The 26,723-nt window shown below is 40.5% G+C and overlaps 1 protein-coding gene across 1 annotated transcript in view; it reads right to left on the reverse strand.

Annotated features, from left to right (window-relative positions):
• The window catches only part of RNF144B (ring finger protein 144B), a 72,767-nt gene that overhangs the window by 25,752 nt on the left and 20,292 nt on the right, over nt 1-26,723 (reverse strand). The window contains exons 2-5 of the mRNA XM_063451689.1: nt 24,152-24,351; nt 12,541-12,645; nt 9,741-9,801; nt 8,155-8,359 (exon numbers count right to left, since the gene is read on the reverse strand). Coding sequence (XP_063307759.1) covers nt 8,155-8,359; nt 9,741-9,801; nt 12,541-12,645; nt 24,152-24,319 — 539 coding nt within the window. The 5' untranslated portion in view covers nt 24,320-24,351. The remainder of the gene's footprint in view (nt 1-8,154; nt 8,360-9,740; nt 9,802-12,540; nt 12,646-24,151; nt 24,352-26,723) is intronic.

Genomic DNA, 26,723 nt, shown 5'->3' on the forward strand with positions numbered 1-26,723 from the left:
CCCGCATCACAACTTGAACAAGCGACACAGCCTGCAGGCAAAAGGGACTGTCAGGGCCCAACCAATATGGCGGCTCAGGCCCGACCTGCAACAAACCGTGTCCTCGCCAAGCCACCCAAGCACACCCTGGAGTTTTTCAACCGGCTCTACACCAGCCTATGGATAGAACTCCGCACCAAAAGTCGGCTCTTCAAACAAGCGCTGAGAGAGGTGGCGGCGTGGATCCGTCCAGCTACCCGGCGCCACCTGGGTGGGAACCCACTATGAGCACCCAGAGGGGCCTCCCAATGGAGGCGATGTTGGAGATCCAGGTGGCGGGAAACAACATTGGGCCCCCCAGGAGCCAGCACTCACCCACACACAGACTGGAGCAGGACCAATCAGCAGGCCCGATCTATTTACCACTCAGCAACACCAGAGGTCTTCGACAGGCGAAGCAAGACCTTGTACTCACGGACTCCTACGGACAGCCAAGAGGATACCCGAGTTATAGCACAGCCTCCCACCAGTACTCACAGGTGGAGAGCCCCTCCGGAACCCAACGGAGACGGAACCTCACAGAGGAACCAACGCTGCCATTATCCTTGGCCTGCCTGTCAGACCTCCAAAGCAGGCGTCATTTGATCGGAATGAACTGACCCAGAGGTGGACTGTGCTCCTGCAAGCCCAAACGCAGTGATAATCCACGAGACCGCTGCATAATTCATACCTATTGTAATGTTTTCATTTGCTCCTGTGCCAATTTGCTCTGCCATCACTTAATGTTTAGACCACTGCCTAGCCATTGCATGCCTATATATTGTGCAGCTGAGTATAACAAAGTTTAAGTATTCTCATATGCAGACATGCACCTGAATAACAGGCTAGCACTACACAGTATAATGTTACTTTAATTCGTTCCCTGCCAAGTTAATTTAACCACTGTACCCTTAACACCCATGCGTCACACCGACGACATCTCCTTAACTAATATTTGACCTACACACCGGCATGGCACCTAGCAGACGACATAGCGCAGCAGTCATAGAAGATCCCAAATTTCCGGAACGCACCAGCTACCAGATGACTGAAGAGATAGCCCAGCTTGTATTGAACCCTGTTACCAATCGACAAAGTAATCCATTATGATAGATGTAGTTACCCAGCTTGAACTTAGCAAATATTATTAACCTAAAAATTGTGCGTATAATCAGAATGCTATACAAAAGTTGACAAATTTGTGTTTATAAACTGTTTGCGAATGCTGTTGTGACATTGCTGACATGCGAATGTTATTTCATGCACAGCAAAAATAAAGAATTGAAAAAAATCATAATAACCCCATAAAGCGGATCCTCCCACTACTCCATGAAATCCTGTGAAGGTGAAGCACGTTGACGTCACGTGACGTGACGCTGCGTGCCTCCGTACACCTCCAGGTCCTCCACTGTCCAGCCGCGGCCATCGCAACACTGAACAACGCACACTCTCACCAACCCACAGGCCGCTAGTTTGACATGCTTGCTTTACAGAGTTTTGTGCCATATGCAAACACTGACACTCACTGTGATCACTTCCAGGCAGTTTATTGCAATGTTTCGACCTGAAACCAGGTCTTTATCAAGCTTTATAAAGACCTGGTTTCAGGTTGAAATGTTGCAATACACTGCCGGGAAGTGATCACAGGGAGTGCCTGAGATTTTTTTCATTTTTACAGATAGTTTGGGGTTTGCTGACCCAATGCCCAGTGCACCCTATGTTAAACCTTGTGATTGAGTGCAACTCTCCTTTTCTCGTTATATGCAAACACTGAAACATGACTTTTAATGCCTATTTTTATGCCTTCAATGCCCATTTCAAGGTCATTTAGAAATATGTTAAATAGAAGCGGTCCCAGAACAGGACCTTGAGGGACACCTCTTACCACTTTTGTCCAGCTTATAAAAATACTATTAATGCCAACTCTCTGTACTCTGTCATTTAACATGTTCAAAATCCTGATTCCCCTTGCTGTACTACTAGTACCTCTATCCCAATTTATGTCAGGGTAATTATATCTCCAATCATTAAAGTGTTAGCCAGATGGGCAGCTCTTCCAATTTGCTCTAATAGCTTTTCTTTCTCATCAATATTAACATTAAGTGGTTTATAACATATCCCAACTGTGGCAGACCGCCTGGCACCCGACCGGTTGCCTCTGCCAATCGGTGCTTATTTAGTGCTTACCGAGTACCACAAGCACCGAACCAGACACCATCAGCACTGTAGTCCCCACTTCCAGCGTTACAGCTTGGTTGGGGTCTCACTGTCCTCCACCCACCCTGGACCCAAGACCAGGATCCAGCTTCCAGTGGGTAGACCTTTCCACCAAGAAAGTGTAGAAATTTGCTCTTAAAAGAGCACGTGATTATAATGCAAGCGGAGTATAGTGATATAGCGATCCCCAGAATGAATACAGCTGTCCCCTCCACACATGAGACGAGGCTCTATGTTGAGGGTGAAGAGGAACTCCTTTAATGGTAGCCACAACTGGCCTTATATGCAAGTCCCCATGCAAGGGGCACTCCCCTCTGGATCTAAGAGTAAACCACAGTAGAAACAAGAACACAATTACATTGGCTCTCAGATTGAGGACACTCCCATACATAATAAGACAATCCCTCCCCTGTGCCTGGGAGATAATTGAGTCATGAACTGAACTAAGCTCAATTATCTACAGACACAAAAACCACACATTTCACACCCCAAAAATACCTTAAAATTCATAATAACCCAGGGTGCAGGGCCTGGCAGCCAAGATGGCCGGTCGTGCTCTCTGAGAGCTTTAGCACCAGCGGGCACAAAAACGATAATCCAGAGCGATCCAACAATGCCAGCAACACACGGTGCCCAGAGAGAGACGCAGGACCACATGAGGCACAGAAAGATGCCAGATACACACCGAAACGCAACACGAGCACTTGAATCGTCCACGAGGCCTAAACCGGAGCGGGGCCTGAAGCCAAGGGGAGGCGGCCGCTCACCAGGCACGGGACCCGCTCACAAGCGAAAATCTGACATTGCCATGCTACCCCCCTCTGGACCGGCGGGGGTTATCCCGGTACTCATCGGGGATGATCAACCCCGCATCACAACTTGAACAAGCGACACAGCCTGCAGGCAAAAGGGACTGTCAGGGCCCAACCAATATGGCGGCTCAGGCCCGACCTGCAACAAACCGTGTCCTCGCCAAGCCACCCAAGCACACCCTGGAGTTTTTCAACCGGCTCTACACCAGCCTATGGATAGAACTCCGCACCAAAAGTCGGCTCTTCAAACAAGCGCTGAGAGAGGTGGCGGCGTGGATCCGTCCAGCTACCCGGCGCCACCTGGGTGGGAACCCACTATGAGCACCCAGAGGGGCCTCCCAATGGAGGCGATGTTGGAGATCCAGGTGGCGGGAAACAACATTGGGCCCCCCAGGAGCCAGCACTCACCCACACACAGACTGGAGCAGGACCAATCAGCAGGCCCGATCTATTTACCACTCAGCAACACCAGAGGTCTTCGACAGGCGAAGCAAGACCTTGTACTCACGGACTCCTACGGACAGCCAAGAGGATACCCGAGTTATAGCACAGCCTCCCACCAGTACTCACAGGTGGAGAGCCCCTCCGGAACCCAACGGAGACGGAACCTCACAGAGGAACCAACGCTGCCATTATCCTTGGCCTGCCTGTCAGACCTCCAAAGCAGGCGTCATTTGATCGGAATGAACTGACCCAGAGGTGGACTGTGCTCCTGCAAGCCCAAACGCAGTGATAATCCACGAGACCGCTGCATAATTCATACCTATTGTAATGTTTTCATTTGCTCCTGTGCCAATTTGCTCTGCCATCACTTAATGTTTAGACCACTGCCTAGCCATTGCATGCCTATATATTGTGCAGCTGAGTATAACAAAGTTTAAGTATTCTCATATGCAGACATGCACCTGAATAACAGGCTAGCACTACACAGTATAATGTTACTTTAATTCGTTCCCTGCCAAGTTAATTTAACCACTGTACCCTTAACACCCATGCGTCACACCGACGACATCTCCTTAACTAATATTTGACCTACACACCGGCATGGCACCTAGCAGACGACATAGCGCAGCAGTCATAGAAGATCCCAAATTTCCGGAACGCACCAGCTACCAGATGACTGAAGAGATAGCCCAGCTTGTATTGAACCCTGTTACCAATCGACAAAGTAATCCATTATGATAGATGTAGTTACCCAGCTTGAACTTAGCAAATATTATTAACCTAAAAATTGTGCGTATAATCAGAATGCTATACAAAAGTTGACAAATTTGTGTTTATAAACTGTTTGCGAATGCTGTTGTGACATTGCTGACATGCGAATGTTATTTCATGCACAGCAAAAATAAAGAATTGAAAAAAATCATAATAACCCCATAAAAGTTACATCGCCTGATAGCCCTGATCTGGGTGACCAACATATCCAAAAATCACCCAGATCAGTTCAGGGGTTCAGGAATTTCCTGGAAGTCATAATTTGACCGACCCCACGCATGGTCCCATGCCCAAAACAGTTCCAGTAATAAGTTTCCAAACTAACAAAATACCGAACATAGTCAATATTCATACCGTGGAGCTTGTTCACCTCATTCAGATGAACGATTCCACCGAATAGTGCTCTTCGAGGATGTAAAGTACCAAACGTAGGCTATGATGGATGTCCAGCAGTGTCAAACACCGCTGCCTGCATCCTGGGAACAAGATGTCCACCACCTCGTGGTCGACCATGCGAACTGCGGCCACCCATACGAACAATTAGAACGCTGCAGTTAGAATCGTTAAGAGGTGATGATAGGGCTTAACAAGTTCCTGGGTGGCCCATAGTCCTGAGGCAGGAGGCTGGCAAAAAGGCCCCTCCAAAAACCAGTGGTGAGGTTACTTTCGCCACTCCAATCAATAACAGATTTCCATTCTTTTGCCTCAAGCAGATATCTACCCATAAAGTTTCCACATTTTGTTCACCACATTCCACTTGTCTAATATTTGGCTTTAACTCATGGTTGACATACAAAAATACCCTACCACCTTTCCTGTTTTTTCTATCCTTCCTAAATAATGTGTGACCATTTAAGTTACCTGCCCAATTATGCATCTTATCCCACCAGGCTTCTGTTATACCTGTCATGTCATATTAGCGTTATTTGGACTCCTTGAATTAGTAAGCATACATTTGATATGATCATGACTCGCTTGTAGTTTATGTGAATTTTTATCACTATTATACATACCTCCTCTGTTCTGATTTTGCCCCCTCCCCTCGGCTCCACACCCTTTTGCTAAGATAAAGTCCATCTACTTTCAGTCCTATCTCCATTTTGTAGATAACTATGTCCCTTCCCTCCTACCACTAGTTTAGAAACTCCTCCAACCTTCTATCCAACCTTTCACCCAGCACAGTAGACCCTCTTCCGTTTAGATGCAATCCATCACGCCTATAAAGATTGTATCCAAGTGCAAAATCAGCACAGTGCTCTAAAAATTCAAAACCCTCCTTCCTACACCATGACTTTAGTCACGCCTAATCTCCCACTGCCTTTCTATTGTAGCAGATTACCACATCTACTCTCTTAATAATAGCATAGAATGCTCTATCACTACAACCTGCCTAGCTTTTCTTACATTCTCAACCCTACTCGTACTAGAGGGGGCTTTTGCTCGACTATTAGAAGGAACAGTTTCGTCAAGTACCGCTACTCCTGAGACTATGCTTCCAACATCTTCACTCAAATGGGAAAATCTGTTAGGCTGCACAAAGTCAGTACTAGCTAAACCTTTCCTCATCCCTTGCCCCCCAGCTATCATGTGACACAGTTACCCAGCTGTCTTATCACCTCACACTCCACTAAATACCCCCACTAAACTCTACTCAGTGAGCAGCAGACCCTTTTCCACATTGTCAATCTGTCTCAATGTTGCAATTTGCTTCTCCAGATTTCCAATACAAGCTACTCACACATGTCACAGAGTTGTAGACCCTGGACGGATACATGTTACAAGATGTCCGATGAGTCAAACCTTTAATCTTGCCAACACCCATTTCCACAGTTTCCAGAAACTACAGGTAACAATTATCTTGTTGGTTTAAACTCCTACTTAAAAGACTACTTTAAAGTAACTCCAAGTGAGCAAGTTCAGTGCGTCAGTTGTGGGATCATAAAGGTATACAAAAACCCACTCAGGTAGAAATTTAGAGACCACTCTCCTAGTTAACTCAGCTGCAAGATCACACAGGGAAAAAGCAAACTGCTTTTTAACCCTTTCAAGTTAAATAGATTCACTAAGTAACAAACATACCAACCCCTGTCCACAATTTTGCAGTTTGTAAAGGAAACTCCTGGTTTTTAACTCCTACTTAAAAAAATCCTCCTTAAAGAGACTACTTTTAGGCAACTCCAAGTTAATTTTCGTGTCCAACATATTTTTATTGGAGGGAGAATAGCAACTACAATCACTTAAAAGGGTATAAGGTTTACAAACTCATAAGCAGGAAAGTGATGATGGTCAAAGTAGTTTATTGTACTGTGGCAAAAAGGGTACTAGAATGGCACAGGGTTGTACTGAACAGTAATGCTGTAAAAATGCCTAAACTATCCCCAAAAAGATTCCAAAATCTTTACCCTCAAAAATCACAGAAGGTTATAACATTTATTTTTTACATTTCTAAAGGAGAGATATACTAAGCTATGCAAGAATTAGCATATCTGTTACTTGAAATGCTTTTGAGGACACCTGGCTCTCAAACTATCTGCACAGAACAGGGTAACTAAACTGCCATAGTTAACCATCTCAATATAGTCTCGAGCATCAATTCCAGCTGTAAAAAGAAAACCAAGTTGGTGCCATTTACATAACTATTAGAAAAAGCTAACCAAAATCAAAAATTGGTAAGGAAAAGACAATACATTGCAGAAAGCCATAGAATCCTAATGTACATTTTGCTGACCAAGCAGTTTCATATGGGCCAAATCTGTATGTAGTCTATTGGTAAGGAAAAGACAATACATTGCAGAAAGCCAAAGAGTCCCAATGTACATTTTGCTGACCAAGCAGTTTCATATGGGCCAAATCTGTATTTAGTCTATTGGTAAGGAAAAGACAATACATTGCAGAAAGCCAAAGAGTCCCAATGTACATTTTGCTGACCAAGCAGTTTCATATGGGCCAAATCTGTATTTAGGCAAATGGATAACCTAGACACCTTGCTAACTATGCCAACAGTATATCAGCCACATCTGACTGAAGAGGCCTACCAAGGCCAAAAACAATTCATGCAAAGGGAACTTATCAGCTTCTCAGATCTGGGATTTCGATGTGATCTGTCTGATATGCAAATGTTTTCTGCAATGCTACAAGTGAGCTTAAACTAACGAGACCCAAGCTATTTAAGTAGTTGTCAGTTCTCAGTGTTCTCTTGTAACATGATATGATATTCAGTGCCACCCAATAAGTGACACGTCCCTTTAAATGTATATGTCTTGAATCAAACATCAATTACAAAAATATATATATATATAATAATAATTGGGAAAGAACAAGACAAAGATTTCACAATATGACCCCCAATGCAATGTTTGCTTGTTGTTTTGTTTTTCTTTCACTTACGTGGCGGCTATATTATTTACTATCGCAAAGACATTTCAAAAACCCCACTTATTTATTGATGTAATGCTTCACAAAGAAAACAGTTTAATTAGTGTCTGTCTACAAGCAGTAAATGATTACTCCATGCTGTATTTAAAGAATTTTCCTAGCAGGCAGCACACTACTGGAAGAATTTTAATGAGCTCCATCCTGGAACTATACGAGACTATAAGACTGTACTTTGAAATATTTATAACCAGGTAGCATCCATTGATAGGAAGCTGAAGGTAAAGCTTGGCCTCAACAAAATGACCTGGGTAGCCTGTACGGAGACCCCCAGCTGCTTCAACCGTTCTGCTGATAAAGTAACATGGGAGTTTTAGTTATGAATCAACCTTTTGCCAACACTGACCAAAGATATGGATTGGACAACATACAAACAGGACGGGAGAAGTACACATATCGAATATTTGATACATATCAGTTACCAATGGATTACATCATAGAAAAAAAGAACAGTACGTACTCTTTTTCAGGGGGTCCAGCAACTGGCTCACTGTTTTGACACAAATGCTGAAGCTGCCATGTGCTTTTGCAGGCAGAACAAAATTGTAGGTGGCAAACAGTGCAGTCAACTGGCACTGGTAAAGCAGAGTCTTTGGATTTCACCTGGCATACAGTATAGCAGTCTGCGGCAGGGCACCATGTTCTGCAAGGGTCCAGATGGACTTCTGAAACAAAAACGATGAAAAAAAAAAAATATATATATATATACACACACACACACACACACATATATACACACACACAGACAAAATAATAATATTGCATGAACAGTATTTAACTGACACTCCTTTCTTAGGGAAAAACATGTACTTATGCAACTAATTAACATGAAAACAGTGAGCAGGAGGAGCTGCCCCTTTAAGGAACAAAACATCAGAAAGGTGAATGTTGGCAGGTCACTTGTTCAGTAGGCCAAAAACAATACGATGTTATGGAACACTCACAACGTTTGTAAACATAGAGCTGATCTGGTTATTGATGTACTTGGCTTGTTTTGGGTTGATAATTAACTCACACATGCAATACTAGACTTTTTTTTTGATCATTGGGAACAAATTTGCATCTTTGAGTGTGTGTAAAGAGGAAAAAACTATTGGAAAAAGATATGAGAAGCAAATAATGTGTTTTGAAGAATGTATTTCTGCTTCACCTTCATATGTCAACACCAAGGTACAAAATTATTTCATTAAACATGTGCCTAATGTGCCATATTCCTATTGCCTGGGCATCTGAAACAAAGACTCGTAAATTAATATTAACAAAACATTACTTCAATAACAAAATAAGTAAATCAAGTATGGGAGAGAGTGGGTAAAAAAATGTAGAAGCAATGGGTTGTAGGTAAGCACTGTATAGATAACTAACTCCTATGGAGAAATGGTTAAATCCATAGAGCAGTACATTATAACCCAATAATTAAAACAAAATTTAGGTCATAAAATGTATATTGCATGATAATTTTTATCAATATTTTGTGTAGAATACTTCCACTGGGAGCCACTAGACAGGATCTTCTGTTAACTCTAATGAGGTTTAGCTCACCGGCTTGCTCGTAAGGGTAAGCTCAATGGCTAGCTCGTCTGATCGTATTTTGAGGTAGTAGAGGCAGGAGCTGGCCCCAGGTAAGAAGTCGAACCATTCTATAACAGTTTGACTTGTTACATGGGGTGGGAGGTACTCCAGACTCTATAATCATTACAGCAGCATTTTGTCTGCAAATTTGTCTGCTACCAGGTTCATAAAGAATTTATTCTGTAAAATGTGTTATTTGTTAAATATGCGAATCATTTATTTCATATAGGATTTGCGCCAGAGAATTACCCGTTTTAATGAAGACATCATATGCTACCAACTAAAGTGTTTTTTGAAACAATTGAATTCCAACTGAATATGCCTTAATACATTTGAGAATTATATATCCAGTTGAACTTCAGTAACTGTGAAAGAATATTGTACATCTGGCCAAATTTGGACCGTTAATATGAATCAAGACCTGTATCTCTACAAACACTTTAAGGATGAAACCAAGTGTTGTCTTAAACATACCTTTTTCAAGTTTTAGCCTTTGATATAAGTGTAGCTGATCAATGGAGACCAAACAAGCAATCTGAAAGAGAAATAATTTAATTAATAATAATACATTTGTACTTAAGTGGATAGTTACCACGTCATAGTATATATGCCAGAATTACAAACCCTGTGCACAAAAGGCAGCAATGAAATGCACTTCTGGGTAAAGAATGCAAAAGCAACTTACACCCTAAATGATGAGTGAATTACGGATAACACAAGAAAAGGATTTGGGGACGGTTATATAGACATAAACTAAGCACCAATGTACAATGTCAATTGGCAGTATCCATCCCATATGGTTCTCTGCATCCTATATACTAAAGTTTATAAAAGGACTACAAGATTGAGTTATTAGGATCTACAATGCTCATGAAACTTGTCCAATAAAAGGCATACATCTTTCTTTTAGGATTACTTGAAAGGGTCATATTGTGTTCTTTCACAGCTGGAGAGATTATGATCTCCCATTGTCTATTTACTATGGCTAATTTAATAAAACTAATCAAACTTATTAAGATATAGAGAAATTAAACAGTATGTGGAAATAGGGGAGAAAGGTAGCGCCAGTAGTATTTATGCTATCAAAAATCTATAAAAATATAGTTACAGGCAGGTAAACATGTGGGAGAGAGCCTCATTGATCTAGGTTTGCTGCTTGTATGTATTTATTGGAGTTGGAGAGCGCTGATCCCTTATTTTATTCTTCATAAATAAATTTAAATATGCATACATACACACAGGGCAGGTGCAAGGATTTTTGGGTACACAGGCGAAGATGACTTTGGCACCTCCACCCCCCCCCCCCCCCCCGCCCCATGTTCCTTTCAACCCCCTCTTAGTGTTCCTTCTCTCTTCACTTTTAGTGGCCCCTCCTGCCACAGTGTTCCTTTTCTCTTCCCTGTACCTTAGTGCCCCCCCCTTAATGTTCCTCACCTCTCCCTCTTTTTTAGTGTTCTTAACCCCCCATAGGGCTCTTTCCTCCTTCCCTCCCCTGTCCGTAGTGTTCTTTCTTTCCCCCCTCCCCTGTCCCATAGTGTTCTTTTCTCCCTCCCCCTCCCCTGTCCCATAGTTTTCTCTACTTCCAATCCCTCCCCCCCACCCCCTTCTGGTAGCATGCTCAGTGAGCACTTCCTTTCAGTCAGGCCGGGTACAGGAAAAAGAATATATCGCTGTCCCGCCTTAGTTCCCTGCTATCCAACTTTTGGGGACACCAGGGAACTCTCCCCAACAATCATAGCATAACTGCATCATTAGACGTGCTCATGCCCTTTACCTCCCTCTCTCCGGTATCTGATTCTCAGGATGTCAGAGTGGGGAATTATACATACACACATAATTATTGCAGAATAACATAGCAAGCTTGAAGGATTTCCTGTCAGGGCTAAAACTTCTCACACGTTGCACATTGCCAAGGTAAAGGTAATTAAAGTAACACTACAAGAACCATAATCACTACAACACTCTGTAGTGTTTATGCCGCCAGGAGTGCCCTGGAACCATCCACATTCTGAAATTAGTCAAACTATTCTTGAATGGATTGACTGGGACCCCTGGGTGCCACTCCACGCTTCACAGTTAAAGGATAGTCAGAACACTCAGAAATACAGGTCTTAGTTCCTTGACTAAAAATGATCAGCTGATGCTCTAAGCCAATGAACTAGCCTTCCACTGCAGGGCTTAGTTCAGGAGAACTAATCAAAGCTCCTAAGCAGGCACCTCTGATTCTCCTATAGCAAGCAGCACCCAGCTGTAGTGTTATGGTGCTTGAAGTGTTCCTTTGATTTTGCTTTAACCCATACTTTTCTTCCGTAAGACGCCACACTATCCGCTTAGTGGTAAAATTACTACAAGGAAGAAGGTCTATAGCAATTTCTCTTGCAGCTGCAAATTCACCAAATGGTAAACCGGGTATTAAAACCTACACATGATCATACCAACTTATACCAAGCTGAGACATTAATTGGCTGAGAGCCATCAGCTAATGCTATCAGCCAATGAAAAATATCTAAAATTGATGGGAACTTCATTGGCCCAAAATTGAAGATGGTGGTCAGTGTAGATTATTGAAGACAAAATTCAGGCCATAATAGCATAGCTGGGAAAATGTTACTGAACTACAACTACCATGATTCTTTAGTCATCTATTGCATTCACAGTATTATTCTAGGAATTGTAGGTCAACATCTGGTGGTCCAGAGTTTGAGGTCCCTACTCGTAAGTATCTTGCTGCAGTTAATTGAAACACAAGCAAATTCCATATGTTGTACATACATGTCTGACCCTCCCTCTTGACAAGTCACAAACATTTCATGCTGTTGTGATATTATTCAACCAAGACTAAAATGGCCCCAAGCACTCCATGTTACTTCATATGAATACCATTGAATAAAGCACTCATGACTGTACAAACCACAGAAATGAGAGTCTACAGAAAAAACAGAGCACACAATTATGAAACAGCAGTAAAGGGTATGTCAAGCCTGGTTTAATAGTTCATAAATGTAGAAGGAATGGAATATTTAGCTGTACAGTGAAATATTGTACACTTGAACGGACTGATACAAAGTAAACATTACCTTAAGGCAGCTTGGGAGGGGAGGGGGAGTTGGGAACAAGAAATCTATTGCTTGTGGCTTACCCAGCATAGATTGGTACCAGGTGCTTATTAGTGGAAAGCAGAACAGCTAAAAAAAAAAAAAGTAACTTTGTAAAAAGAAAGTTACTGATTGAAAAAAAAAAGGGAAAAAGTATAAAGTATTAAAGATTTCATTACCTCGGCTTCCTGAAGGACACCATGGTTTGGGCAGACCATGTCTGGACAAGTGATTGCGGAACCAAATCCTTCACGAACTGCCAACTGCACATACTGCTTGAGGCACTAAATAGGGGACACAAAACAAGTCACTTGGTCACAAACAGTGCACATAGTACAGCATCCATCTGTATTGAAAAATAAATAAATTAATAAAAAAATGTACGGATGCATTTTGGGCAGAGCATTTTTGTTCCTAGGAGAAACCTAGTTACCGCTTTCAAGTCAATGTGTTTTTGAATGTTTTTTTCCACAGCAGAATTGGAAATTACTTAAAAGGGCACTTATTTAACCTTTGTTTTGATGTTCAGACACAAGAGTGTCAAAGACTCAACTTGATTTACTAAACCCCCCAATAGTCTGTAAAGTGTATCCTTACTACAGTATATTAAACAGAATTATCTACCTCACAGAGCTTAAAAGGACACTAAAGTAAGCCAGACCACCTAACCTACATGAATATACTAACTAGAATATGCCCCACACATCACAAAGTACGTATGCATTGGAGTTTTAACAGAATTTAAGTCTTCACATTGTTAACATTTAACAAAGAACATTACATTTGTTCCATCTACTAATACAATTTGGAAGAGGCCATAATTACTTCATGAAAATGCATCTTATTTTGTGCAACTTTAAGCATGTTGTTTGGGGACAGATTTTGAGAAAAACTAAAGAAAAGCTGTAGCTTCCTGGCAACTATGGATGAAACTCTCATCATGCTCGGTCAACATGAAGTCTGCAACAAATATAAGGTTGCTGACATGAGAATTGTGGCTCACATTAGGTGAGTGAAGTGCTGGGAGTTGCAATCATGCTTAATGACACAAAACAAAGCAACATTGATTCGATTTATTGAATACCCTTTTTCACCAACATCAAATAATATATGATCCAAGTTAAAGAAAAGCCATCCAATTTCCCTAAATGTTCTTTGTCAATCAATACCGAGCGTATTTCATGCTGTGTCAAGATGAATTGAATAAGGACATTTGAAGTGCATGCTAAGAGCAAGCTGATTCAATGCCATTGTGGTTTTTCAACTCAATGTTCTCTTTTCATTAATAACTACTAGGATGTCAAGTATGTTTTAACACAGTGATGTTCAACCATCACAAAATCGCTAGGAGTTCAGTATGTGTTCACATTCTAATCTAGAAAATCACAGTATTATGCAAGTCTACATATCATGCAAAAATAACCTACATGATTCTTCACCAAACTCGATTTTGTCAAAGGAATTACAAATTTTAGAAATAGATCAACTGGGAAAAAAAAATCTGCATCTCACTGTGTTTCCAGCCAGCTATTTTGTTTATAAGGGAGTTTTCTAAAAACATAAAAGTCATAAAAACAATTTGATGCCATTTTAACAAAAAAAATAAAACAAAAGAAAAAAAAAGAAACACACATAATGCCAGCATGATGGAATACAAAAGTGCATAACGAAACTTGCATACAAAAAAAATTGCCGCATCCCATCTAACTGAACCACTCTTGCTAGTTTTCCTTTAGACTTGAGGTGATACACACCTGACTGGTGCTGAAGTGGCACAGAGGAGGTGCAGGAGAAGAGCAGTTTACAGATTCTAGGTGGGGGGGTCCAGTGGATGATGTCAATTGCCGAGTGCCTACTGTGCCATGGACTGCACCAGTAGGGGTCAGAGATTTCCTTGGGTACCTGGGAGGGCTAAATGCCATGAGGGTGAGTTTATGCTTCAACACTGTGGATAGCCCTGATACACCAGTGTACCTGTCCAATATCATTCTGAGGTTTTGCTTTCTCAGGGGGAGGAGGGTCCCTTGGTCGGAGTTGCAATGAAAAGTATGCTTCTTCTTCATGTTTTGTGTTTTTTTGGTTTTTTTTTAAATATATTTTTGACATTCCCATAATGTCTGCCTGAACGTGCTTGGTCCAAGATCCCTGGGAATTTTGGGAAACACTCCCAGACACACGAAAGAGGGTCTTCACGTAATAGGCCTCACTCAATTTTTTTTAACTCGTCTGTTTCGCAGGGGATCTGTCACTATAGAGGTGCAGTTTTGTTTTGTTTTGTTTTACACTCTGGCCAAAAAGCCCTGCTACATACTGCATGTCTTTTGATCTGGGGGCACATGATTTCATGACATCATCTAACGCCTTTGAGATTTTAAGTATGCGTAACATATATTATGCTGTAATACTGTTAGACTTTATTCTGTTCTATATATGTATTCCTGCCTACATAATGATTTGGTGAGCATAACAGCGATATCGTAACACTATGATATATTTTCACTCACTACAAGATTTGCCTTTAACCACCGTTCGTATAATCTACCTACATGTGGCTAGCCTGTCTGTTGGCAAATCTCTACATGGTATGAAATCGGTTTTGCCTACATACTTTTACTTGTCTGCCTAACTAATTGGGAAATACGGGGATCGCAATAATATGCCCTAGCGAATATAGTCTTATTAATATCCCTACTGCTATGTTCATCCATTATCTCAACTGTTACTTTTAACTGTAAGGATGATTATTTTGCTGCTTTATTTTATCACACGTTTCCGATCCAACTGCTTGATGTTCTGGTAATTTGGGACCCATATACCATACAAGTCACATACCTAGCAATGACACCTGCTCTAGCCACTATCACGCTACACTACAACATAGTCTCACCTGTAAGATACGATTTTCTCGCCTCTGTTTCCAAACACAGGCTTATGTTGCTGGTTCACGTCTATAATGACGAGTCATTACAGGCTCCCTTGAATGTCTGCAAGATTTTATATGGGGCAGTTAAATATATTTACGCTTTGTCTCTTATTATTGTTGTCCTTAGCCTCTGCGAAGGCTCCTCAAGACGGTATTGCATAATGTTGACTTGCTTTTCTCTTCGTAGGCAACCAAACCCCTATTTTCACAGCTAGAATGTATTACCCCATATGGCATTTCTAAATAAAAACTATTTAAAACAAAAAAAAATGAAAAAATGATCTATGTATATAGATTTATACTTTGCAATTTTAAAATCAGAAAAAAAAATTAAATAAAAAAAAAACAGAACATTTATTTCTCAAGTCTAGTCTTGTATTCAAGGTGTCTCACACATAACTCCGAATTCCACACACAAAAAGAGAGTTAATATTGCTGAGTAATTAATTATCAAGTATGTTCATTCTGTATATTCTATTAGCTTGCAGCATTTGTAGAAACCCAGCAGATGTTATAAGTGCATGAGCCCTTCAATGTGAATTAAATGAAAAACTAGAAAAGGTAAATGTATTTAATATACATATATTATTATTATTTATAATAATCTCCAGCGCTGTACAATGGGTGGACGAACAGATATGTATTTGTAACCAGACAAGTGGGATACACAGGAACAGAGCGATTGAGGGCCCTGCTTAATGAGCTAGAGGGAGTGGAGTATAGTGACACAAAAGGGAAAAGCAGGGTAGAAAAGAAGGTTGTTAAGTATTCACTGAGGGCATAGTGTTTTGTTTTGATGAAAGTTGGAGAAGAGGAATCAGGGTGCGGGGAGGGAAAACTGTCGACAGTTTATTTGATAAGCTTTCCTGAAATAAGCTTTCAAATATTTTTTTGAAGGAATGGAAACTGATAGAGAGGGGAAGGGTGTTTTCTAGGAATGGTGCAGCCCTAGAGAAGTCTTTAAGGTGAACATCAGAGGTAGGAGAATGAATAGAGGTTAGAAGTAGGTCTTCGTCAGAGCGTACAGGCCTAGATGGAACATATTTGTGTATTAGTGAGGATAGATAGGTAGGAGTATGAATAGAGGTTAGAAGTAGGTCTTTGGCATAGCGTACAGGCCTAGATGGAACATATGTGTGTATTATTGAGGATAGGTAGGTCGGCGTATCACTGAGATTTGTAAGCAAATAGCAGGATCTTAAATTGAGCCCTATCTATTACGGGAAGCCAATGTAGGGACTGACAGAGGGGGAGGCGTGGGAGGTGCGGGTAGACAGGAAGAGGAGAATCACCACAGTATTCAATATAGACAAAAACAGGGCAAGTTGGGAACACATAAGACCACTGAGAAGCGGATTGACGTAGTGAAGGCGAGAGAGGACAGCGGCATCTACAAGCATCTTAGCCACATCACGCGTTAAATAGGGGAGGATGCACACTATGTTTTTGAGTTGAAGCTGCAGGATTTGTCAATTGACTGGACTTGAGGGGTGAAAGAGAGGTTGAAGTCAAAGAGAACATCTAGGCAGCTTGGAAGGAAACAGACAAGGGAGTAGCAACACTTGAGGGATGGAAGACCAGAAGTTCTGTTTTGGACAGGTAAAGTTTAAGGAAATGAGCAGCCATCCAGTTGGAAACAGCAGAGAGGCAGTAAGAGACACAAGTCAGAAGGGGTTGTGAGAAATCAGGGGATGATAGATGTCACGGCAAAGGTACATAATTCATTGTTGTATATTGTCATTTATTGTAATTTGTGTAGTGCATAGATGAACTGCCTGCTTGGTAGAGGTGGTATCTTCAATTCCAAAAGGTTTTAATTTGATTGTATGAAGCGGAGACCCTAACAGAGCTACTCTGTGAGGTGTGAGAAGTCACACATAAGTGGCCTGGAAGTCTGGTTTAAATATAAACCAACTCTCTAATTTGCCATATGTCTAGATTCCCTCTTAGACAGGGGTTCCTTTGATATGTTAATGGCCAGTAGCCTTGTGTTCCAGCAGCTCTATAAACTATAAAGTATAGTTAGGTGTGAAATGTATTCTGTGGGTTAATTAAGTTAACCCACAGAATCAGTGACCACCTGCTGTGGGAGCCAGCAAGTCAATCTACTACAGCAAAGGGCTGTGTTGATGTAACCAGAGATTGCTCTGAAGGGAGAGTGGGTCCAATTAAGATAACCTTTTGTTGTCATGGTGTGTTGGCACAGGGGAAGGTGGTAACTAGTGTAAGGAATCACTTTGTTGCTTTGTAGTTCTTTCCCTGTGATCTGTTCTGTATTGCCATTGGTAAATGTTTTGTGTAATGTTTATTTTACTGAATGCTGTTATCTTTGTAAGCTGGAGCTGGATACAATAAACAGTCAGAGTGAGTCTGAGTTCTAAGAGTTGCCAAAAAAGAAGCTGGTGTTGTCTCTTCCTTGAGGTCTCACAAGATATGGCTTATATCCTCTATAGAGTAATTACTAATGAGAGTATTGCCAGAAGACTGGATGGATAGAATATTACATAGTAACCAAACCCTGCGTACACTAAGAGGAGTCCTAGCATTTATGTGGAGCAGTTTAGTGCTGCAAGTTATGAAAAAAGAATACCTACGGACAATATATTAAGGCTGTATCATAACACTTCTAATCAAGCCTAAACATGATTTGCGTAACTTAACTATAGGGGAAGGGATTGTGATGTCCGCTATATTGGGTCACAAGTACGGATTGTGACATATATATGGAATAGAAAAATGGTAACAAATTCATAGATGCAATTATTATTTCTGTGGCAAGTACATAAGAGGAGATAGAACCAAATGTTTCCATTTGGATTGATGTTGGTCTTGAACACAAGGGGGTGGTCCCTTACAGTTACTATAGGTATGCCTTATCGCCACCTCTAGGCAAGGTTCGGTAATCCACAGGGCATATATCTAATGATACTGAAGTGTGTATTGTACTTGAATGGGGCCAAAATCTAATTTTGAGTGAATCACAATCTTCCTTGCCATAGATTAGGTTGTGATTAGGGCTTCTGTTATTTTATCCCTTTTGTTTTTATCTGTTGCTAGTGTAAATAATGTATAATCTATTTGTTGTATGCACTGTGACTATTTTAATAATAAATAATAATAAATATTCCTTTATTAAGATCTGCCTTTGTCTGGCTAAGAATCACGCTACCTGAAGAAACTAATTATCAAGTGTTTTGCAATTGCATAGGTATTGTGCTAAGTTGTATTTGGTGGGTTTTTAGCATTAAGTTACCTAGGGGACCAAGGCAACCTATTTATATATTATTATGCTTAAGTGTGGGTGGTGTTAAGGGGGATTTTATCATTATTTCCAGTCTAGAGCAGACAAATACGTTAACCCTTTCACCACCACAACTACGTCACGCACACTCTTGAAGTAGGGTGCGTTCATGACAACAGGTAGATTTGCATGTCATCCATAGAGAAATGATACTGAAAGCCAAATAGTTTACCAAGTATAGATCAAGAACAATAGGGAACCAAGGACGGACCTTTGGTGAACACCAACAGAGAGGGATTGAGGAGATGAGGCAAAGCCAGAGAAAGAAACACTGAAAGAGTGCTGGGAGAGGTAGGAAGAGCACCAGGAAAGAGCAGGATCTTGTAGACCAAGATTACGGGAGTTTGTCAAAAGAAAAGAAAGGCCAAGGAGAATTAGGATAGAGTAGTGGCTATGGGATTTTGCAGCGATAAGATCAGTGGATACTTTGGTCACAGCTGGTACAACAGAGTAACGAGCGCGGAATCCAGAAGCGGGTCAAGCAGAGAGTTGGATTCAAGGAAGCTGTCAATATCGCATACACAACTCTCTCAAGGATCTTGGAGGCAAATGGCAGTAGTGAGATAGGGCGGTAGTTGGATGAGGAATTAGGGTCAAGTTGGGCTTTTTCATAATCAGGATTACATTTGCATGTTTAAAGAGTAGAGGAAATATGCCAGAGGATAGGGAGAGATTGAAAATTTTAGTGAGAGGCAGAGCAAGAAAAGGAGTCAAAGTACGGATGAGATACGAGGGAGCAGGTGGTGGGGCAGGAAGATCTGAGCAGAACAGAAATCTCTTCTGCTGCAATGGGTGCAAATGAGCAAAGAATAGCAGAAGGAGTGGGGTTGAGGGAAAAATTGGTAGGGGATAGAGAGAGAGGAGAGATCTCTACCCTGATTGTAGAAATCTTCTCAGTGAAGTGAGTTGCAAAGTTTGTGGCGGTCAAGTTGGTAGGAGGAGCAACAGGGTGAAGAAGAGAGTTTAAAGCATGAAATAGAGGGGGGAGGGGGGGCTTTGACCTTTATGGCAACTGTACGTAGTTTGTAAGAGCTCATGTCTTAGCCACCAATTCTCTAGAGTTTCTTGCCTCTCTGAGCCTTTGTTCAGCACTTGTTGAAAACTTACCTCATCCTGCCAGGCATGGACACAGGTGAAGCGCTCAACAGCAGTTCATGCCACCACAATCCTCCTGCTACCCTCCCTTCTCACCTCCCAGACTGGTGGGGGTGATTCCAACACACACCTCGGAGGCTCCTCTGCTCATTTGGAGAATATCGGCAAAGTTGGAGACGGGGTCACAAGACCAGGAGCATCCCCAATGCAATGCCACGTGCACCTTGGGGCTCCATGACAATGGAGATCCCATCATCATTAAGCTACACTGCACCTTTGCACAATTCTGGAAAAGGCTGCAACAGAGAATGAAGCCTCCTGCACACCAAAAGCTGACAAGCGGATTGCCTCAGTGGCTACCAAATTGAGCCATCAAGAAGAGGGCAGTTGCAACCTTAGCAAAAGTTCCACAACAGCGCTGGAAGACTCCATATCGCCTGAAAGGAAAGGCTGAATTCAACAAGTCCTCGGGCCTAAGGGACCGCAGCTGGGGCACTGCATGCTGCTGGTGAGGTCCTCATCGGTGCAAGGGGCAACATCCTGGAATAACTTATGTGGAGAAGGGACAAGCTAATATGGTTCCAGCGGGACTGTAAGCTGCCCTTGAAGGGCATAGGTTGAGTTGACACTCCCTACATTGATTTCAAGCTATGGCAATGCTCCCGCTTTAATACTTCTTTCTTTCACCCCAAGCTAATGGGTTACTGGGTTCAAATAGTCTTAAAGGCTTATGTTTATTTGTCTCATACTGCTCTGTCAGACACCAGATCGCTATTAGATCATAACAATGCCTCCTTGGATGGCACACATATTACGGTAAGCATTTATTAAGCAACTAACCTGTAAATGTGTATTTAACTTGTGCATTTTATCTCTGTCCTTGTCATCCCACTGTCTCTACTAGCATCTGTTCTTATAACCCTCATGCTCTAGGACATGAAGTTTACCTTGTTTATTAAGCATGTTTTATAAAAATAAAATAAAAAAGTGCGACAATCCTGTATGACATAGTTGGAAAAGCGGTATTCTCATTTTCTATTTATGTTACCATGTCTTTATAAGCCTGTAAAGTTATCATTGCACTGCAAAGATAAAGAATTATAAAAAAAAAAAATGTAAAAAGCATTAAATGGGCATTTGGGTATGCGGGAGAGTGTGGTTATGAGCGTATTAAAGTAATTTTCTTTTGCAGAAGAAAGAGCCAGATTGTAGAAGTGCAGCATAAATTTATAGTGGAGGAAGTTAGACGTAGAGTGAGACTTTCTGCAGCAGCGTTCATCAGTTCTGGAACATTTTTGGAGGTATCGGTTCAGTTTGGTGAGCCAGGGTTGTAATTGGGGAAGATTACTGCATTTTAATGTAGGAGGTGCCACGATGTCTAGTTGAGAGGAAAGAGTGGATTTATAGAGGGAGGTTGCAGCATTAGGGCAGATGAGGTTTGAGATAAAACCAGCAAAGTGCACCCAGGGATTTGGCTATTGAAACACCTACTTGTTTCATGCCTGGCTCATCTTATTATTCAACGGTCACTTTTGAGTTTTCATAAAGACAAAATTATGGAGAACTTATAAAAACTTTGTAAGAATATCGTTGACATGGTCACTGAAATTCCAAAGCAGTAAAAAAAAAAAAAAAAAAAAGTAATTTTTTTTTTTTTTTTAATTAACATTTTTAGAAAAATGTACAAATACCAGTTGGGTTCTGACAGCATTCCTTATCATTTTTCCATAGCATTCCATAGCATTATGGAGGTCTAGGGCATCTCACTACACTTGCGCAAGTTCATTTATGGTTAATCCTAAACTCTAGATTGACATCTATGGAATCCCATAGACCCCGATATTGTTCTCCAAATGTAATACTGCCAAAAAACAAACAAACAAAAACATACTTGTTAGCAGTTGTTTTTGTTGACAATGAAGGCTTAATTAATTTCAGCACTAATGTTGCAAGGCTAAAGCCCATATTTTCTTCTATGATCTGTAAATATTTGTATATTCACGTGACTCGTTTTTCCAAGTTGGAAGAAATTAGGTATCTGCTATTTGTTTTTATGTATAATAGTCGTACAAGGTGTTACCTTTACAGGTATTATTTATTTCCATGGAAACATTTATTACTTTTTTCCATGACATTTTAAATGTGATTGTAAGTTCGTTGTTAAATGCTTCTATAGTCAAATCCACATGACAAGCAAGTTTAATCTAAACAGTGTTACAATAAATTGTGAAAACCATATTAATTTGTAGACTTGTGGTAGTTCGAAATTCGTCCATGTGGCTGCTCAACTCAGTCTATTTTCGTCCATGCAATTTATTCAGAAAAATAATTGCAACAAAAACAGCACAAAAATGTAATTAGTTAATTAGTGTTTATCTCAGTGCTCCTCCCTCCTCCCCCTCCTCTATTTGTCACTTCTCAATTGATCTGAGAATAAATAGGTAGGTAACTAGGGTGACTCACATATATGAGGACAGAGTAAAAATACATCTAGTGTGATAATACTAGATAGATTCCTCAACAATACTGCATACAGTAAACCCAATAATATATAATATTGGGTTTACTGTATGCAGTATTGTTGAGGAATCTATACAGTCACCCTAGTTACCTACCCTCTAAATAGCATTACCTTTACTTAAACAGCAAGTGGCTCTATCCCTTCTGTTAAATTTTCATTCTAGAACTATAAGAAGGGAGAGACCATCTGAACTTTACTCTATCAATTCATTAGAAACTAATAACACACAGGTTATAGCATCCTGAGTGCATATCACGCATTTGGAGTCTCTTATCAACTAGCTTCACTACAGGTCATTGTCAGATATTAAGTCTTGATTTTGTGTCCTTAAGCAGATACCATTTGGCTAATATGCTAACTGCATAGGTTAATTCACCGTATATACTCGAGTATAAGCCGACCCGAATATAAGCCAAGGCCCCTAATTTTACCCAAAAAAACTGGGAAAACGTATTGACTCGCGTATAAGACTAGGGTGGGAAATGCAGCAGCTAAATAAAATTAGATCCTAAAAAAATTATATTAATTGAATATTTATTTACAGTGTGTGCATATAATGAAAGCAGTGTGTGTGTGTATGAATGCAGTGTGTGTGTATGAATGCAGTGTGTGTATGAGTGCAGCGTGTGTGTATCAGTGTGTGTGTGTATGAATGCAGTGTGTGTGTGTATGAGTGCAGTGTGTGTGTATGAGTGCAGTGTGTGTATGAATGCAGTGTGTGTATGAGTGCAGTGTGTGTGTATGAGTGCAGTGTGTGTGTATGAGTGCAGTGTGTGTATGAATGCAGTGTGTGTATGAGTGCAGTGTGTGTATATGAGTGCAGCGTGTGTGTAGGAGTGCAGTGTGTGTATGAATGCAGTGTGTGTGTGTATGAGTGCAGTGTGTGTGTGTATGAATGCAGTGTGAGTGTGTGTGTATGAGTGCAGTGTGTGTATGAGTGCGGTGTGTGTATATGAGTGCAGTGTGTGTATGAATGCAGTGTGTGTGTGTATGAATGCAGTGTGTGTGTATGAATGCAGTGTGTGTGTATGAGTGCAGTGTGTGTGTGTATGAGTGCAGTGTGTGTGTGTGTGTGTGTGTGTTGCAGAGCCTTGGTGGGGGGTGGGCAATTTTATTATTATTTTTTTATTATTATTTTAATAATTTTTTTATTATTATTTTTTATTTTATTTTATTATTATTTTTTATTTTATTTTATTATTATTTAATTTTTTTTCGTCCCCCCTCCCTGCTTGATACATGGCAGGGAGGGGGGCTCTCACTCCCTGGTGGTCCACTGGATGGACTGTGTAGGAGGGGGGGGTTGGCCGAGAGCTGTTACTTACCTCTCCTGCAGCTCCTGTCAGCTCCCTCCTCCTCCGCGCCGGTCCGGTCAGCTCCCTCTGCCAGCTCACACTGTAAGTCTCGCGAGAGCCGCACTATGACCCCGCGGCTCTCGCGAGATTTACACTGGGAGCTGACAGAGGGAGCTGACCGGACCAGCGCGGAGGAGGAGGGAGCTGACAGGAGCTGCAGGAGAGGTAAGAGCTCCCTGTCTGTATTATGGCAATGCAAATAGCCATAATACAGACAATTGACTCGAGTATAAGCCGAGTTGGGGTTGTGCTGAAAAACTCGGCTTATACTCGAGTATATACGGTACCACTATTGACTTATAGTCAGTTATATATATTTACTATTATTGACTTATAGTTAGCTATATATATACTATATAGGCTGCATTGAACCTTCCCCATGTAATATCACAAGCACGTTTGTTTTCTTGTTTCACTATTATTATTTTTTCACTTTTTTATCAGTTTAGATGTGTTTAGAGACATTTACTAATACAATTCAATAAAGGTATTTTTTATTTTTATTTTTATTTTACCTTACATTCATTTGAAAGAATTTCTTAAGTGCTATTCTAACACAGATATTTTATAAGCACTCTTAAAGCTTAATTCTCACCGTGGTGCAGAAAATGCAGCTGCATTCTTGAAGGGTTGTCATCATGTCGAGAGAGTGCTCACACAGACACAGTTTGCATGTAATTAAAGGCTCCAGAGCCAATTCTCCAGTAGTCAAATTTCCAGTCATCATGGAATGATGGCAGACCTTACTGGAAGAAGCCATCATTGCTTTAAACTCAGCCACATTGTGAACATGAACTGAAAGAAAACAAAAACATGGAAACTTGTAGGTACTGTATACTAAACATGAGACAAACATGATGGTGAGCAAAGCTATCGAAAATTTACAACAAATTAAACATTACACAAGCCAGAGCACAGAGAACAGGTTTTAGGAAGGCACCAATGTTTGTCAAACCACTAAACAAAGGCTTGGCACAGCACCCAAAATCCACAATGAGCTGTAATCTTATGGTACTTAAAGTACCCTTTAAAGAATGAGCTGAAATGCATTTTTCTTCCTTTGCTGTTGTATTAAAAAGGTTTGGGGTTGAATAAAGGTCATATAGGCTCACACAGATTTATTCACTAAAATTGTAACTGCTGAAATTAAAATCTAAAAGGAAAAGTTTAAACTAATAGCAAATTTAAGCTAATTTCAAATAAGGTATTTTTGCCTTAATGTTGCTACTCGGATTTCAATTTAAAACAATTCAGAGTTTATAGAATACTCCTTAAAGAGTTAGACACTGAACAGCCTAGATCAGGCTTTATGTTGACCAGTTACACAAAAAAAATTTAAAAAAATAAATAAAGATAAACTACATAAATTAACAGAACAGAGAAATACCATATTCATATCACAACATTTAGAGTAAGATTACAGTATTAGAAATACAAACATGCAATGCTATGGTTTATATTTTACTGTATTAAAGTCCCTCCTGCTATATGAGAGTTGGAAGGGTGAGTTTTATTTCCCTCGCAGCCCTTGCCATGCCATTTTCTACAGTGAAGCTGTCTCCTTGGCTCAGATTATGGAGATTGATTATCTGAGCCAATCCAATGCTTTCCCATATGAAAGCATTGTGAGACTAGTATGCATGGGCAGCAAAAAGCTGCGCTGCCTTAACCAGATGGTCTCTATGATGGTGACATCACCACTGGTGGTCCGGTGGACAGGATAGGGGCTGCTACTCCATTTTCTCCCAGCTGGTCCTCCTCTGCTCCTGGCACTTCAGTGGAGCCAAAAATCAATGGAGGGTACAGCATTGAGGTCTATGGAGGATCCTGCTGTCATTGGTAAGGTCTGGGAGAGTGACACTTCTAGACGGCAGTAGCTTCGTCCAGTGTCTAGAAATGTCAGGCGTAGGATAAATACTGAGACAAAGTAGTCTCTATTGTCTCATCTTTTGACTGGGTTGGAATTTCAGAGAAATTCAGAGAGTATGAGTATTTTACGCAGGATGGGGAGGGGTGATAATGCTGCTTTAATGATACTCATTTTATAGACCTCTTAAAGATGAAAGTTTCAAATTAGCTTTTGTGTTTTTAATCATTAAATACATTTAAAACCTAGCACACATTTAAACCTTTCAACCTACAGGTCACGATGGCTTTGTAATATGAGGGACACACTGGAGGTTATATATGAAAGACAAGGAACAATGACTGTGATAATCAATGCCGAATCAACTCCTTGGAAACAAAGAACATACACAATAAGCAACCAATCAGAAAGAGGATAGGTGCGTGCTAGTAAATACTATGTGCTAAGCCCATGAGACACACAAGGAACATTGTAAAGGTGCATAGTGTGTTTCCCGGGTGTGATCCCACTTGATTTAATTGCTTGCTACTGGGTAAATCGTACGCATACTGCAATTACACTAATGGGATTGGTATTATTATACCATACATACCATGTGTTACAGGGATTTCTTTGTGCACTTTCACATGTATTTTAGATTATCTGTTGGTATGGTTTCATATACTACTAAAGCTTGCCAGTTTCTTTCTATATTTTTGTGTGAATTCAAACTGTTCTTATACACCAACATATTTACTGTAACTTCAAAACACAATATTCACATGCAATAATTTGTAGACTTTACAAAATACTATGGAAAAAAAAATATATATATATATACCGTATATATATATATATATATATATATATATATATATATATATATATATACGGTATATATATATATATATATATATTTTAAAAACTGGATATTTGGAAGGTTGTCAGTATGAATGGTTTCCTTCACACCACAAGTAATCATCATAAATATTGGATTACCAGTGTTCCTCTCGGGCACCATAACAGGCTGAGAGGAGGATGTATTTGTTCTAAAATACACTGGTCAAGAATAAGACCTCTAAAATACAGGATTACAAAAATGAAATAAAAAAATAAAATAAAATTATTGGATCTTATCAATCTATTCTATTAAAAGCTACTGAAATTTTGACTTGTGTGCCTGGACCTTGCTTTGGATTTAAAAAAGAATTTATTCACAATATCATACATATTAAATGTATATCATTATATAATGATCCAATCACAATAAGCACTGTGATTAGGAAAGCCAACAAAAACCCCTAGCAGGAGCTTCAGGCTG

Source organism: Pelobates fuscus, chromosome 4 (assembly GCF_036172605.1).
Source record: "Pelobates fuscus isolate aPelFus1 chromosome 4, aPelFus1.pri, whole genome shotgun sequence".
In the NCBI taxonomy this organism is placed as follows: Eukaryota; Metazoa; Chordata; class Amphibia; order Anura; family Pelobatidae; genus Pelobates; species Pelobates fuscus.